Genomic DNA, 17,238 nt, shown 5'->3' with positions numbered 1-17,238 from the left:
TTGGTAGTGATATTTTGATTCATGAGTCAAGCCTAATCAATAGCTTGGTCTCCATTCTTCACTCTGACAGAAATGGCGACTTCACTGGGGAAAGAATATTAAATGGGTGATACCTAACTTGTTTATATGTGTTTATTATTATTATTTGTGGCTATGTTTGCTTGGGTTTCATTATGGAGATCTATAAGTGATGAGGAAATCCAAACCTGGATTAGAGAATACAAAATAAGATAGGATGGTGGTATAATCAAAGTTACATGTCTGGAGTAATCCTAAGCATGATTAACATATGATATAACCCCGCTCAGTGGAGACCCATTTGATGGTAATATTTGTTATTGCGAGTAAATTGCAGTGCCATTATTATCTTCGACCTGGGAGTCTAAGAAATTGGGGACCTTTAGAACCCTTTCAACCCCTCTAAACCTTTTTAGGATGTAGTGCGGAGATTATCCATGTGTAAGATCTAAGGTAATTGTTACGCGATGCTACACTTTGACGAGTTTCTCTTGAGAATATTATTGGTCTGCGAGCAAGTCGTTAAACCGATAATATCCGAAAGATGGATTTATGACTCTGGGGACCACTTTAGAACCTTATTCTACAGGTATAAAATAAACTCATTAGTTCATACATTGTGGGATGGTTAGACCCTTGGCTCCATGCTTAATGTCAAAACCCTAAACCCGTATTTGTGAAACATGTGTTCATGCATTCATGCATCCATAAAAACGTCTTTGCATAAAAACCAAGAAACTCAATAATTTTCTTTTTCAAATATCGATAGGTAAAATGGAACCTTGAAGGAGGAATACCAAGAAATACACTGTCAAAAGTTTTGACTTAACATAGTTGAAGAAGCTTGGTTCTATGCTAGTTAGTCCAGAGGATTTCAGAGCTTGGTATGGAAGACTTGTGGGTATCTTGAAGACAAAGGTTGAATATGGATTTCTCAACTATTTCTTCACATTTCCAGACTACCAACTTATGTCTACTCTAGAAGAACACTCTTATTGGTTTGGTTTGCCAGTCTCTGACAAATTACCATTCAGTGATTCAGAGAAGACCCCTACACCAGCAGCTATTGCAGAAGCACTTCACATAGAAACGTATGTTGTGAAGGCCAACTTCATTAAAAAAGGAGGGATTCTAGGTTTAACCTCTAGATTCCTGAGGGATAAAGCCTTTATCTTTGCAAAAGCAGATAGTAGAGATGCCTTTGAAGCCATTTTGGCTCTACTCATTTATGGAATTATGCTCTTCCCAAACATTGATGACTTTTTGGATGTTAACATTGTACAAATCTTCTTAATTGGTAACCCAGTACCCACATTACTTGGAGATACCTACCATTATATCCATCACAATACTAAGAAAGGTGGTGGAACCATTCTTTGTTGTGCATCTCTCGTATATAAGTGGTTTATTTCTCACTTACCTGGATCCAGGCTCTTCAGGGAGAATCCACAGAAGCTCAGATGGTCTCAGAGTTTCATGTCCATTGATCAAGGGAATATACATTGGTATGACCCCTCCTATGATGTCAGAGTAATTATTGACAGTTGTCGTGAATTTCCTAATGTACCTCTCCTTGGTGTACATGGGGGAATTAACTATAACCTCATCCTTTCCAGACGCCAGTTAGGATATCCTATGGCAGATAAACCCGATAACCTTCTATTGTCAGGTTTCTTTTACCTCAACAAAGAAGAGAGTTTCAGTTTGAAGGATAGAATCATACATGCTTGGCGCAACATTCACAAGAAAGGAAAAGACCGATTAGGAAGAAATAATTGTGTTGCTTTTGAACCCTACACCCAATGGGTTTGTGCTAGAGACAGTGAACTTAAGATTCCCTATGCTCCTGAGAATCCCTCATTCCCTTATGTTATAACATCATCATCCACCATTCCTATTGAAAATAGGGAAGAGTTTCAAGAAATTTTGGCTAGGTTGAAATTGGAAAGAGACACTTGGGAAGGCTGGTACATATCTTGAATGATAAGAAGATGAAGATAGAGCAACAGCTAAAGGAGAAAGATGACTTTGTTGAGATTCTGGAACAACAACTGTGAAGAAACAGGAGGAACAAGAAGGCTTACTTCTCTCTAAATTCCAGTCATTTCACAAGTACTCTAGTATACCTCCCACCTCAGGTGGTTGGAAGGAAATCATCGACAAGATTATGACCGAGTACGCTCAACTAAAGAGGCAGAAGAGGAAGCATAAGCCAGTAGCAGGACCTTCTACAGATGGGATTCCTTAGGACTTATAGATTTAGCTATTTTCCTCTTTAGGATCGTTGAAATTGTATTTCGTCCTTTGTAATCCCTCAATTGTTTAATAAAAAAAGGTTTTTGTTCAGCTTATACCAAATTTTGTCTCAATACTATTTCAATAAATTATTGAGTTTCTTAAAAATTAAAACTCACATTTTGCATATGCATATCATGCATCATTCAATCACAAGTTCATGCATTTCAAGAAACTTACATGTGTCTTCTCCCTCCAATAGTCAAACTGAATCACCAGTATAATACTCGAGCCAGTCGCCGGAGAAGGATGAGTCAGCTTGAACGAGAAAATCAAGAGCTCAGGGAGGAAGTAATCACCTTGAAAGACAGTTTTGAAAGGCTTACTACTATGATGGAGACTTTGGTGGCTGCTCAGAATTAGTCGTCAAACAATTCTCAAGATCTAGTGCAACGAACAGCAATCTCTGAGAATGTCTCGACGCCTATTCCAGTGGCGCCCGTCAATGATAAAAAAATATCACATGCCACCCGATTTCCCTTGGGGGCATGCCTCACGGTTATATGCCAACTGGATACCCCCCTCAAAATGATGAAGCTTCAGTAGTGACCGTTGTGATGTATGTACCTCCTCTTGTGGTGCATACGACTCCTTATAATGAAGAAATGATTTATCAAGCTACTCCAAGTGAAGTTGTGGGAGTAGATGAAAGGTTAGAGGTATTTCAAGATAAATTATTATAAATGCAAAGGGAAAACAATGCTCTTCGAGGTAAGGATCTTTTTGGCAAGATTGCTTTCGAACTCTGCTTGGTTCCTAATGTTCAAATTCCGCCCAAATTCAAAGTACCAGACTTTGAGAAATATAAAGGAAATTCATGTCCTCAAAGTCACTCGGTGATGTATGTTAGGAAGATCTCCACTCATACTGACAACCATCAGCCTCTGATCCACTACTTTCAAGACAGTTTAACTAGTGCCGCTCTTAAGTGGTACATGAGCTTGAACAGCACGAAGATCCGTACTTCCAACGACCTTGGTGAAGCTTTTGTTCGTCAATACAAATATAATGTAGATATGGCTCTGGACAGAGATCAACTCCGGGCCATGTCTCGGAAAGACAAAGAGAGTTTCAAGGAATATGCTCAAAGGTGGCGTGAAATTGCTGCACGGATTTTCCCTCCACTTGAAGAGAAAGAGATGACTAAAATCTTTTTGAAAACTATGAGTTAATTCTACTATAACTGCATGATCGCCAATGCACCCAGTGATTTCACCGAGATGGTAAACATGGGCATGCAACTTGAGGAAGTAGTTTGAGAGGCACGCTTGACTAAGGAAGTTGTCGCTTCTAGTCATGTTAAGAAATTTGCCAATAATATCTCCAAGAAGAAAGAATCGGATGTTATGTCATTTCATATGGTAGACAAAGAAGAAAGTATCAGCATGTTGTAGTCGTTTCACCAATCATTAGTCCACCAATGGTAGTGCCAATTTATCAGCCACAATTCTCGTATCAACATCAACAACAATATCCTCAACAGCATCAGCAACAACAACATGTTCAGCAATAACCATCAAATCAACAACATCAACAACCTCCACAACAGCTCGCTCTCAATTTAACAATCAAAATCGTATTCAAAAAAGGCCACTGTTTGATCATATCCCAATGTCCTATGCAGAATTGTTTCCTGCATTGCTAGCTAAAAATCATGTCCAGACAAGGTCTCCACCACCTGTGCCAAAGGACATTCCCTATTGGTACAAGGCATATCAATTTTGTGCTTACCCTCAAGGGGCACCAAGACACATCATTGAAAACTGTTTTGGTTTAAAGTCAGATGTTCAGAGGCTCATCAAGAGTGATATCCTTCATTTAAGGACATAAACCTCAATGTTCAAGTTAATCATCTACCGCAACATGGTTCAACCTCAATTAACATGGTATATGGTTGCCCTGGAAGTTTCTAGGTCTATGATGTATGGTTTTTAGGAGAGAACTTAGTAAATAAACACACCAAATATAGCAAGAATGGTTGTATGCCTCCACATAACTACGCCTCTTACAGGGTTTGTTCCAGGAACTCTCAAGGATGCCTAATTGTTGTAACAGATCTCTAGGATCAAATGGATCAAGGTTACATTATAGCCTACCAAGCCAGAGATTATAATCAAGTCAATATGGTCAATAGTGACAACGAAGTGAATGTCATAGTTCCTCAGTTCAACGACTTTAAGCCTATACAGATTACTGATGATAGTCGGAAGACTTCTGTGACTCCTCTAGTAATTAACTTACCAGGCCCAGTTCCCTACCAATCTGATAAAGTTGTACCTTATAAGTATAATGCTATAATGAATGAGAATGGAAATGATGTTCCTCTACCCTCAATTGTTAACGTCGCTGATGTAAGCAGGGTCACAAGGAGTGGGCGTATATTTACAAAAAGGACTGAGGATGTCGCAGCAGGAAAGCAGGCTCATGTTGAGATCCCTTTTGAACCGGTTGGCCAATCTTACAGCATGAATCTGAAAAGTGATGACGATGAGATGTTGAAGATCATCAGGAAAAGTGAATACAATGTGGTGGAACAATTACTGCATACACCTTCCAATATATCTGTGTTATTGTTGGTTCGTCAACAATCTCTAGCCTTCCTATGAAAGGGTTACTTGCAGGACCGGCTACAAAGTCCTGGACTTAGTGTTTGAGCATATGATGTTTTGGTAAGCAATGTTTTTGAAATGTTCAAAAGGAATAAATATAACTCTTGATGAGTTAGAAAGGTAGTGAAAAGTAATGATAGGCGAAAATGTATTGAAAGTAAAGCAATAAAGTAAAGAAAATTTGGTAAGTTTAAATGACTTATGAATGTAAATGGAGGCAAAGGTACATTTTTTGTAGGGAGATGACTCTTTTCTCGTACACGCTTTGGTACTTCAAGTGTACTCCTACTGCAAATGCTAAAAATGCCACCCCTAACATGATCCGTAACACTTGCTTAAATACTAATAAAAAGTAACCGTCTGGGGTTATGAACCTATCTTAAGATGACACGTGTCGGCTCACTTCTCCCATGTACGTAGATAACTGCCCACGTTCTTTATCCGCCCATGCTCACTCTCTCCATGGAGACCCTTCGACTTCGATCGAAACTCTAGGTGTCGACCCATGGATTTTCCAGCTTCTTGTTGATGATATTCCGACGGGCTTCCTAGTCGAGTGGGTTTGCCTTCTTTGGCCGAAATTTGTCAGCTAACAAATTTCCCCCTAAAAAGGCTGGTTACGACTTGAGCTCGTCGATCGAGGAACTTGCCTTTTGATTTTTAAGATTTCGACTAGCCGTCTTATCGCTAATTAATGGCCTAAACTATAATGATGATTTTCCTGCGGTGCAGATACCCAGACATTCCACCATCATTAGCAGCTATCCCTAGGTTGTGGGATTTCAACCGAACCCACTAACTCTCTCACCACTTCCTCGCTAGCCATTTTCCAATCGTTCAGTGCCCGACTGTTCACCTTGTCAGCCTATAAATAGTTCTTTCTTCCTCCTCAAAGGTTTTTCTGCTTCTATAACCGTGCATTCTTCTTGCTCATTTCTTCAAACAACTTCTGTAGTGCAATCTGTCACCCAGAATCTTCAAACTCAACCTATTCGCTTCATCTCTAAATGACTTCTTCTTCCCACGTCAAAGAACTCACTACCTACGCTACCGGAAATAACCCCATTGCCTTTAAACTTTCTGCCAAAGAAAGCATGAACCCCATCCCTCAACCCACGTTTGTTTGATGGAGCATTGGTAAAGAACTGGAAGCGCCAGATGTTGATTCCATTCGTGGTTGATAAGAAACTGTGTGTGTTTCATGGGCCTCTCGCTGAGCCAAAATCTTCACTGAAAGCGGTTGCGGCCTTTTTTCCTGGATATAAACTTGTTGCTCCTCCTGCCTTCGAGAAATTCGTCGCACTTGACGTAAGACTCATGGAGGCTAAAGCCAGAGTCTTTAGGTTCATGCCTACCCCTAGAAACAAAGAGTACCTGGCATGGCTCAACAAGGTTCAGCGAAAACGCCAAGACCCATGGAGGAGCATAAGGATCTTTGACTTAATTCAAATATCGAGGTATGCTCATCACATTAATCCTTGCATGTTACTGGTGTCTTTATTTTTAGGAAGGTTCCACCAACACATTTCAGTTGCCCTATGGGATGCTAGCATCCACACTCTTCGATATAGCGGCAATCACCAGGCTTTCGTCGTTGGGGGAAGTATTCGACCTCACACTTTCGACGAAGAATACCTTCTCGTTCAGTCGAGTCAATCTCCAGAATTACATCTAAGATCACTACAACAAGGACTCCTTTGAGGTGTCTGATGAAGAACATATATCTTTCCTTACTTTATGGCTTTCCTACTACATATTTTATCGTGGCTCTTTGCAGATAGCGAAAATCTATATTACCCTGGCGATCCAGATTCATGAGGGTTGATAGGTGTCTTTAGGTAAACTGCTGCTAGCCTCCTTATATCAGACTTTGGGGCTGGTAACCCTGAAACTAAAATTCTTCTCCAACACTCCGAAGGCCCTGAATCTGTCGAGTCCCTAATGGCTTTTACAACACTGGTTAAATGCCACTTTTGAGTATCAGCTGGGATACCCCGTGTCGGAGCTCATCATGAGTCTAAACGAAGATCGACCGATCGAAGGGGCTAGGTTGGCTTTGACGACCTGCCAAGAGACTCCCAACATACATCTCTTCATTAAGTACTTGAATATGTTCATCGAAGTAGATAAATTCGCTCCTGGTATGGCGCTATTTGCTTATCGAACCTTTGGTCCAAAGTGGTTCAAAGATCCTTTTCCAGGTGGCTCTCTGAAATTCTAGTTATCAGACTTTAGATGTCACACGGGTTGTTATGACATCCAATTCTGCACAGACAAGAATTATGCAGAACTTAAAAGTAAGTGCAGTAAATAACACAAGTAATTGTTTACCCAGTTCAGTCCAACATGACCTACATCTGGGGGCTACCAAGCCAGGGAGGAAATCCACTATCAGTAGTATTAATTCAAAGCTAAACTCACCCGTTTACAACTTGTCACTTAATCCCTACCCAATGCAATTTCAATCTTACTCTAAGATCAGAGTTCCTACTCACTCCCCCTCAATCACTTCAGTGATTACTACCTTTAATCAATATTAAAGACAACTTTGAAGTCACACTTCAAACAACTCTTGATTGTGCTTAACAGCTTTAATCAAGATACACAGCACTCACGCTTAAAAGCTTTGAGCGACACAACACTTACAACTCAATGAACACCCTATGCCAAAGCACATCAACGTAAGACTTGGCTTACAAGATATGTCTAATACAAGGCTCACAAAAATACAGCAGTGAAGTATGATGGACACACTAAATCTTCACGCCTCAAAAAAAAACCCCAAAACTGAATGAAGGAACGACTTCCTTTTATATTGCAGTACCTGGGCTTTTGCACTTGTATTCTCCTGAATTTAAGGTCACGCGAGTTCCCAATAAATTCAACATCTAGGTTACTAACAAATAGGCTATTTGTTAGGTTCATTAAATGTAGCTTGGTTGTTGATTTCCTGGATTTTCTCTAAGCTGTTGAATCCCTGAAGAATAGCCTGAGAAAAAGCTTAAACATAAAACTGAACAACCTACAATATAACATATGCTGTCAGGAATGAATGTCACGACATTCAGCTTGACATCAAGGATCATATGCTGAGTCTGTTTTTCCAGAAAATAGACTGTACAATTTTGCTGACCTGTATATGACCAACATGACCATACTACAGTAACAGCTTACATTAATAGATGTCAAAGTATCCAATTTGACATTTACACATCTGGCCTTAAGTCAGTTCTGTTATCCTCTTGAAGAACAGACTAAGTAACATGCTGAAGTATAGTAGAACACCACTCTGTCTACTGTTCAGTATATAATGAATGTCATAACATCCAGTTTGACATTCAGTCAGTAGGCCTTATGCCAGGTCTGGTCTTTCCTTGATAACCAGACTGGAAATAAATACTAAGTTCTAACAGAACACCAGCTGTTCTATTCCTTAGTATCTGCTGACAGGTATAAATGTCACATCATCCAGTTTGACATTCAATAAATCTTGTATTAGCTAATCCTGCAGTAACTACTCAAGTGTGTCATGACATCGGTCAAGACATCAGAGTACAGTTAGATATTCTAACCTACAATGCAGTCACACATACACACCATGTCATGACATCAGTCAAGACATTAGAATCCAGCTAGTGTTTTACCATATAATGCAGCCAATCAAGCACCTACAAACTCCCCCTTTGGCAAATTTTTGGCTAAAACACTTTGATCCCCATAACAGAGTTCATAGCAGCGGAATCACACATCTAGCAGGAAATAAACCTAGCTAATACACTCAGAGTGGCAGCACACTCACACACATGGAAGTTAATAAAAACTTCACAAAACAGCACACAGACAGAAGTTAAATAAAAACTTCATCACACATCAGCTGCAGGGGAAGGAAAATCTTCGAATCTGTCACGAGTCTGTTGTAACAGACCAATCTGTTGTCTGGGGTATCCTGTTACTGTTACTCCCCCTTTTTGTCAAAAATGTTGCCAAAGTCAACAATATCAACAGAAAAAAAATGACAGAATTACCAACTTGGTTTTACTTCACATTTTCAACCAAGTTAGCACCCACTTGATCTTGCTTCACAGTAGGTACAACCATATCAGATGCCATGACTTTGTTTCTGACATCCAGAACTACTCCTGCATGAACAGCGTCCTTGAATTCCTGCAGGTGCATAGGCCTTCTCACGTTAGGGTGTCTCCTTACCCTCTTGTTGCCACACTTGTTGCAAGTGGTATAGCTATGATCTGTTAACCAATCAGAACATAGTTCCAATACATACATTCCCAACATCATTGATTGCTATAAGGTCTCAGAGAGACATATTCCCAGTTTGCCCCTTAAATTTTCAAACTGAGTAGCATCCAGAGCCTTTGTAAATATGTCAGCCAGTTGCAGTTCAGTGGCTACATGTTTCAAAGTAATCACCTTGTCTTCCACCAGATCTCTGATGAAGTGATGTCTAATGTCAATATGTTTGGTCCTGCTATGTTGGATGGGATTCTTGGAAATATTGATGGCACTGAGATTATCACAGAATAATGTCATGACATTTTGAGTGACATTGTACTCAGTGAGCATCTGTTTCTTCCACACCAGTTGGGAACAACTGCTTCCAGCAGCTATGTATTCAGCCTCTGCAGTGGACAGGGATACACAGTTCTGCTTCTTGCTGAACCAAGATATGAGATTGTCTCCCAAGAAGAAACATCTTCCTGATGTGCTTTTTCTGTCATCAGCACTTCCAGCCCAGTCAGCATCACAGTACCCAGATAGGACAGGCTCAGACCCATGTGAGTACAGCATCCCATAGTCACAAGTCCCATTGATGTACTTGAGAATCCTTTTGACTTGATTCAAGTGGCTCACCTTAGGCTCTGCTTGGTATCTCGCACACACTCCAACTGCATAAGAAATGTCAGGTCTACTTGCAGTTAGATATAGTAGACTGCCTATCATGCTTCTATACAAGCATTGATCAACACTAGGCCCTCCATCATCTTTGGTTAACTTCAGATGAGTAGGAGCAGGAGTCCTTTTGTGCCTAGCATTATCCATACCAAACTTCTTAACGATGTTTTTGGCATACTTGCTTTGGGAGAGAAACATAGAGTCCTCCATTTGGTTGACTTGCATTCCAAGAAAGTAGGTTAGTTCCCCAACCAGACTCATTTCAAACTCAGATTGCATCTGTTGAACAAAATGTGTTACCATTTGTTCTGACATACCACCAAAGACTATATCATCCACATAGATTTGAGCAATCATGATTTTGCCGTCTTCATCCTTCACAAACAAGGTTTTATCTATTCCACCTTTTCTGTATCCATTTGAGGTCAGAAATTCGGTCAACCTTTCATACCATGCTCTAGGTGCTTGTTTCAACCCATACAAGGCTTTCCTCAACTTGTATACATGCTTAGGTTGGTTAGGATCACAGAGCCCTTTAGGTTGTTCCACATAGACTTCTTCATTCAAGTAGCCATTCAAGAATGCACTCTTCACATCCATTTGGAATAGTTTAAACTTCAGGATGCATGCTACCCCTAACAACAATCTGATGGACTCAAGTCTAGCCATAGGAGAAAATGTCTCATCAAAATGAACTCCTTCAACTTGAGTGTATCCTTGAGCTACTAGTCTTGCTTTATTCCTAGTAATCACTCCTTTCTTATCAGATTTGTTTTTGTAGATCCACTTGGTACCAATGATGTTGGTCCCTTCAGGTCTTGGAACTAGCTCCCATACTTCATTCCTTTTGAACTGCTCAAGTTCCTCTTGCATGGCATTGATCCAGTATTCGTCAGTCAGGGCTTCTTTCACATTCTTTGGTTCAACCTTGGATACAAAACAGGAATTTGAGCTTATTCCCCGTGACCTGGTAGTCACACCACTATTAGGATCCCCTATGATAAGATCCTTAGGGTGGTCTTTCTGAATTCTGATAGATGGCATTTTGGTGGTTGCATCTACTTCACATTCAGGAGGAGGTTCCTGTACTTCTTCAGACTTGACTGGAATGTCAGTTGAACTGTCAAGGAATGTTTCAACATCCTCTATGACATCGATCCCTTCCTCTTTATCATCCACAATAACATTTATGGATTCCATCAGGACATTGGTCCTGTAGTTGAACACTCTGTAGGCTCTGCTGTTAGTGGAGTATCCCAGAAATATACCCTCATCACTTTTGGGATCCAGCTTCCTTCTCTGTTCACGATCTGTGAGAATGTAGCATTTACTTCCAAAGATATGAAAGTACTTCACTGTGGGTTTTCTGCCTTTCCATATTTCATATAGAGTGGAGGAGGTTCCTTTTCTCAAGGTGACTCTGTTGTGAACATAGCACGCGGTATTCATCGCTTCAGCCCAAAAGTGCATGGGGAGCTTCTTTGCATGAATCATTGCTCTGGCAGATTCTTGAATAGTTCTATTTTTTCTTTCAACTATCCCATTCTGCTGGGGAGTTATAGGGGAGGAGAACTCATGACTTATTCCTTCAGACGAGCAAAACTCATCAAACTTGGAATTCTTGAACTCCGTACCATGATCACTCCTAATTCGGACCACACAACTGTCCTTTTTCCTTTGAAGTCTGATGCACAGGTCTTTGAAGACATCAAATGTATCTGACTTCTCTCTGATGAAGCTTATCCACGTGTATCTGGAATGGTCATCAACCACCACGTAAGCATATCTCTTCCCACCAAGACTTTCGACCTGCATAGGTCCCATTAAGTCCATGTGCAACAGTTCCAGAACTCTGGAAGTTGTAGGATGTCCCAGCTTCGGATGTGACATCTTGGTTTGCTTGCCCACCTGGCATTCTCCACAGACTCTTCCTTCATCAATAAGCAGCTTTGGAATTCCTCTGACTGCTTCCTTGGATATAATCTTCTTCATTCCCCGTAAGTGGAGATGTCCAAGACGTCTATGCCACAGCTTCACCTCCTGTTCTTCCTTGGCTGAGGAGCATATTGTGGAAAAGTTAGAGACTTTAGGTTCCCACAGATAACAGTTATCTTTGGACCTGGTTCCTCTCATAACTTCCTGATTGTCATCATTTGTCACAATGCACAGCTCCTTAGTAAACTGAACATAGAATCCTTGATCACACAGCTGGCTTATGCTGATGAGATTTGCAGTCAGTCCTCTTACTAACAGCACATTATTCAGCTTTGGAACTCCAGAGCAGTCCAGCTTACCCACACCTTTTATTTTTCCTTTAGCACCATCACCAAAGGTCACATAGCTGGTAGTGTGAGGTTGAATATCCACCAGTAGATTTTCCATACCAGTCATATGTCTTGAGCATCCACTGTCAAAGTACCAGTCTTCTCTGGTAGAAGCCCTTAGAGCTGTGTGCGCTAACCTAGCATACCATTGTTGCTTCTTGATAGGGACATAGCGCTTATATGTCTTATGCTTAGGCCTGACATGCGAGGCTTGGTTAGGGAAACCATGAAGCCAGTAGCAGAAGGCTTTTATATGTCCAAGCCTACCACAGTGGTGACATCTCCACTCCTGGTATTTCCTCTTCTGATGATTATTCATCTTAGTTCCCCGATGTTGAGACATTGGCTTTGACTTCCGCTTGAATTTCTGAACTTTAGCCTTTGGGCGTTTGTGTTCAGCTGAGGATCTTTTCCCAAATCCTAGGCCAGATTTGGTTCCAGACTTCTGTCCCACCTTTAGAATCTCTTCCAAGGTGTCAGTTCCCTTGTTCATCATTCTGATGGATTTAGTCATCTGATTCAGCTTGGAGGTCAGCAAGGCTATCTCACCATTTAGACCCTCTATGGCTGTCAGATGCTTCTGTCTCTCATCTTCCAGTTCCTTGATGAGTTTCTTCTGCTTTTCTCCTTGTGCACGGACTTCTGCACTGGTGGTACACAGCTTCTTATAGGCTGCAGCAAGTTCATCAAAGGTCAGCTCATCTGCGGTTGAGTCATCATCAGAGGCACAAACACTGGTTAGTGCGGTGACATGTTTGGCAGATTCTCCTTTAGATTCACTTTCAGAATCCCCTTCAGACCATGTGATAGTTAGCCCCTTCTTTTGCATCTTGAGATAAGTAGGACATTCAGCTCTGACGTGTCCATATCCTTCACAACCATGACACTGGATTCCCTTGCCTTGGTTGAACTTTTCTTCAGAAGTTGATCTTTTCCTGATGTCAGACGGGATGTTCATGACATTAGGTCTCCCTCTTTGATCAATCTTCTTCACGAACTTGTTGAACTGTCTCCCAAGCATGGCTAAGGCTTCTGATATACTTTCATCACCTTCAGTATATCCTGCTTCTGACTCTTCTTCAGCATTAGATACAAACGCTACGCTTTTGTTCTTATTTTCAATATTCTCACACAAGCCCATTTCAAAGGTTTGGAGAGAACCAATGAGCTCATCCACCTTCATATTACAGATGTCCTGCGCTTCCTCTATGGCTGTGACCTTCATAGCAAATCTCTTAGGCAAGGACCTGAGAATCTTTCTTACAAGTTTCTCTTCAGCCATTTTCTCACCTAGTCCACCAGAGGTGTTTGCAATTTCAAGAATATTCATGTGAAAGTCATGAATAGTCTCATCCTCTTTCATCCTCAGATTTTCAAACTTGGTGGTCAGCATCTGAAGTTTGGACATCTTCACCTTGGAAGTACCTTCATGAGTTACCTTGAGGGTATCCCAAACTTCCTTAGCTAGTTCACAGTGGTGGACCAGCCTGAAGATGTTCTTACTGATTCCATTGAACAATGCATTCAAGGCCTTGGAATTTCCAAGAGCTAATGCCTCTTGCTCCTTGTCCCACTCTTCTTCAGGAATCTGCACACTGACTCCATCTTCACCTGTCTTCGTTGGATGTTCCCATCCTTTGTTGACAGCTCTCCAGACTTTGCTATCTAGAGACCTTAAGAAGGCTATCATACGAGGCTTCCAGTCATCATAATTAGAGCCATCCAACATGGGTGGTCTATTTGAGTGTCCTATATCCTTGTCCATGGTACTAGAAAGTAACTTCCCTAGATCTCACCCAGAAATTCACAGGCAGGGTGCCTGCTCTGATGCCAATTGAAATTCTAGTTATCAGACTTTAGATGTCACACGGGTTGTTATGACATCCAATTCTGCACAGACAAGAATTATGCAGAACTTAAAAGTAAGTGCAGTAAATAACACAAGTAATTGTTTACCCAGTTCAGTCCAACATGACCTACATCTGGGGGCTACCAAGCCAGGGAGGAAATCCACTATCAGTAGTATTAATTCAAAGCTAAACTCACCCGTTTACAACTTGTCACTTAATCCCTACCCAATGCAATTTCAATCTTACTCTAAGATCAGAGTTCCTACTCACTCCCCCTCAATCACCTCAGTGATTACTACCTTTAATCAATATTAAAGACAACTTTGAAGTCACACTTCAAACAACTCTTGATTGTGCTTAACAGCTTTAATCAAGATACACATCACTCACGCTTAAAAGCTTTGAGCGACACAACACTTACAACTCAATGAACACCCTATGCCAAAGCAATCATCAACGTGATAAAGACTTGGCTTACAAGACATGTCTAATACAAGGCTCACAAAAATACAGCAGTGAAGTATGATGGACACACTAAATCTTCACGCCTAAAAAAAAACCCCAAAACTGAATGAAGGAACGACTTCCTTTTATATTGCAGTACCTGGGCTTTTGCACTTGTATTCTCCTGAATTTAAGGTCACGCGAGTTCCCAATAAATTCAACATCTAGGTTACTAACAAATAGGCTATTTGTTAGGTTCATTAAATGTAGCTTGGTTGTTGATTTCCTGGATTTTCTCTAAGCTGTTGAATCCCTGAAGAATAGCTTGAGAAAAAGCTGAAACAGAAAACTGAACAACCTACAATATAGCATATGCTGTCAGGAATGAATGTCACGACATTCAGCTTGACATCAAGGATCATATGCTGAGTCTGTTTTTCCAGAAAACAGACTGTACAATTTTGCTGACCTGTATATGACCAACATGACCATACTACAGTAACAGCTTACATTAATAGATGTCAAAGTATCCAATTTGACATTTACACATCTGGCCTTAAGTCAGTTCTGTTATCCTCTTGAAGAACAGACTAAGTAACATGTTGAAGTATAGTAGAACACCACTCTGTCTACTGTTCAGTATATAATGAATGTCATAACATCCAGTTTGACATTCAGTCAGTAGGCCTTATGCCAGGTCTGGTCTTTCCTTGATAACCAGACTGGAAATAAATACTAAGTTCTAACAGAACACCAGCTGTTCTATTCCTTAGTATCTGCTGACAGGTATAAATGTCACAGCATCCAGTTTGACATTCAATAAATCCTGTATTAGCTAATCCTGCAGTAACTACTCAAGTGTGTCATGACATCGGTCAAGACATCAGAGTACAGTTAGATATTCTAACCTACAATGCAGTCACACATACACACCATGTCATGACATCAGTCAAGACATTAGAATCCAGCTAGTGTTTTACCATATAATGCAGCCAATCAAGCACCTACACTCTCCACAGACTGCAGCACAATCAAACGCAATATGGAAAGCCTTTTTGACTCCCACCTTGTTGTCCTATAGAATTGAGCCAGGGTCGAAGGGGTTCGGTTTCATGAGCTATCAACCCAATCTGGTGGCTCGCCAGTTTGGTTTAAGCCAAATGGTTCTGAAACCTCTTGTATTGCATCTCACTGATATTGTATGGTCTTGTCGATCATTAAATGTCGATGATCACAAAGCTTGTCTCTGTTTCTATAAATCCACTCACCGTTATGAACTTCTGGTGTTCAAATTCCAACAATCTTTTTTTACAATAATTGATTTCGACAAATGGTGGTCTTCCTACCAAAGTCATTCTTTCCCTAGTGACCAATTTCTCTAGAACATGGTTGACGCTCTCTCCACCCTCGCCAGCGACATACCGCCTCCGCCCATTAATGCTCCCGACCTAATAATCATAACTTCTCAAGCCGATGAAGCCCCCAAAAAGGTGTATGTCACTAATTTCATCTCCTATTTTCCTGTGGATGCACAAAATTGACAGTTTTTGTTATCAGGGTCATTCCCTCATCTGAGCCAACTCTAGCCAAGCCTTCAAAGAAGAAACGAGCGCCTTCGACCTCCACTTCGCAGGTATCACGCATCAATATCATGAAAATTTTACCCTTAGTAATTCCCATTACCTTTTCACTCATCTTGAAATTCAGGTACCTGAACAAGTACTTGTAGTGTAAAATGAGGAGTCTTACGGAAGTGTGCACTCACACATTTTTCCCACGTCAAAGGCACCGCCCAAAACGCCCCCTACCCCTATGCGGCAGAAAAAGGCTTACGCCAAGAAGACTCCATCGAAGGTGGCTCCAACGACTTCGACCCTGACAATCCAAGATGACATCGAGGAAGCTTTCACTCCTCGTGATTCAGAGAGGAATCCTACCGCTTCTCCACCCCTTATGGCCCTTCAGGTATTCGTCCATCTTTGACTTCACTAATTATGGGTCTCTTTTCGTCGTGAGCTCTAATACTTTTATCTTTCAGGGACCTGTGGGCTCTCCAATTCCAGTCGAAACTGTGGTCAAAGATAAGATCGACCATCCTTCTGCCGACATTGTCTTGAGTCCACAGCAGAAAGCTGAGTTCCAAAGTGCCTCACCAGCGGCTCAACAAAATCATGTCTCCCCACCAACTCTAAATATGCCAAACAATGTTGATGAAAGTGCGTTGACAAGTGTTTTAACTTCGAGAGAGATCAGGGTTATCAAACAACGGAACCCCGCTGAGGCCTTTTAGAAATTTCAACTTCGTCGTCTTTCAGCCGATGCGTCACCTCCATCTTCGACCGTTGTTCCTCCCTCAGAGCTAAATGCTGAGGTTGTTTTCATCCTTCAGCAACTGAAGAAGTCACTTTTTGAGAGAGACTTTCTACGTGATCTTGAAGCAAAAGAAGAGATTACCCGTGATATTTTTAAATTCCTCGACTCACTTTGCCCTTCATGATCTTCCTGCCTCAATGGTCAAGTATTTTGTCGAGTTCGAGGCCTTCTTCACCCAATTTGTTAAGGACCTTAGACTTCGAAAAAATGATGACCTTCAGATCAAGATGAAACTTAATGAGGCAAATCTTGAATAGGACTCCAGTGAGGCCTGTGAACAAAAGCTCAACGAATTTGAAAACAAAAAGGAAGAATGCCTTCGTCAGCGGCAAGCATTCAACTAGGAAATCTCCAACTATCAAGCCCAGATAGTTGAACTTAATAGAAAGATTGCTGATGTGGAAGTGAAAAAGA

The 17,238-nt window shown here is 41.0% G+C and overlaps 1 protein-coding gene across 1 annotated transcript; it reads left to right on the top strand.

Annotated features, from left to right (window-relative positions):
- Positions 1-870: 870 nt before the first annotated feature.
- On the top strand, positions 871-1,998 carry LOC127101822 (uncharacterized). The gene has a single exon (XM_051039263.1). It carries the CDS (start codon positions 871-873, stop codon positions 1,996-1,998), a length of 1,128 nt encoding a protein of 375 aa, XP_050895220.1.
- The last annotated feature ends 15,240 nt before the right edge of the window (positions 1,999-17,238 follow it).

Source organism: Lathyrus oleraceus, chromosome 7 (genome assembly GCF_024323335.1).
Source record: "Lathyrus oleraceus cultivar Zhongwan6 chromosome 7, CAAS_Psat_ZW6_1.0, whole genome shotgun sequence".
Classification (NCBI taxonomy): Eukaryota; Viridiplantae; Streptophyta; class Magnoliopsida; order Fabales; family Fabaceae; genus Lathyrus; species Lathyrus oleraceus.
This window is presented reverse-complemented; position numbering and strand designations above follow the sequence as displayed.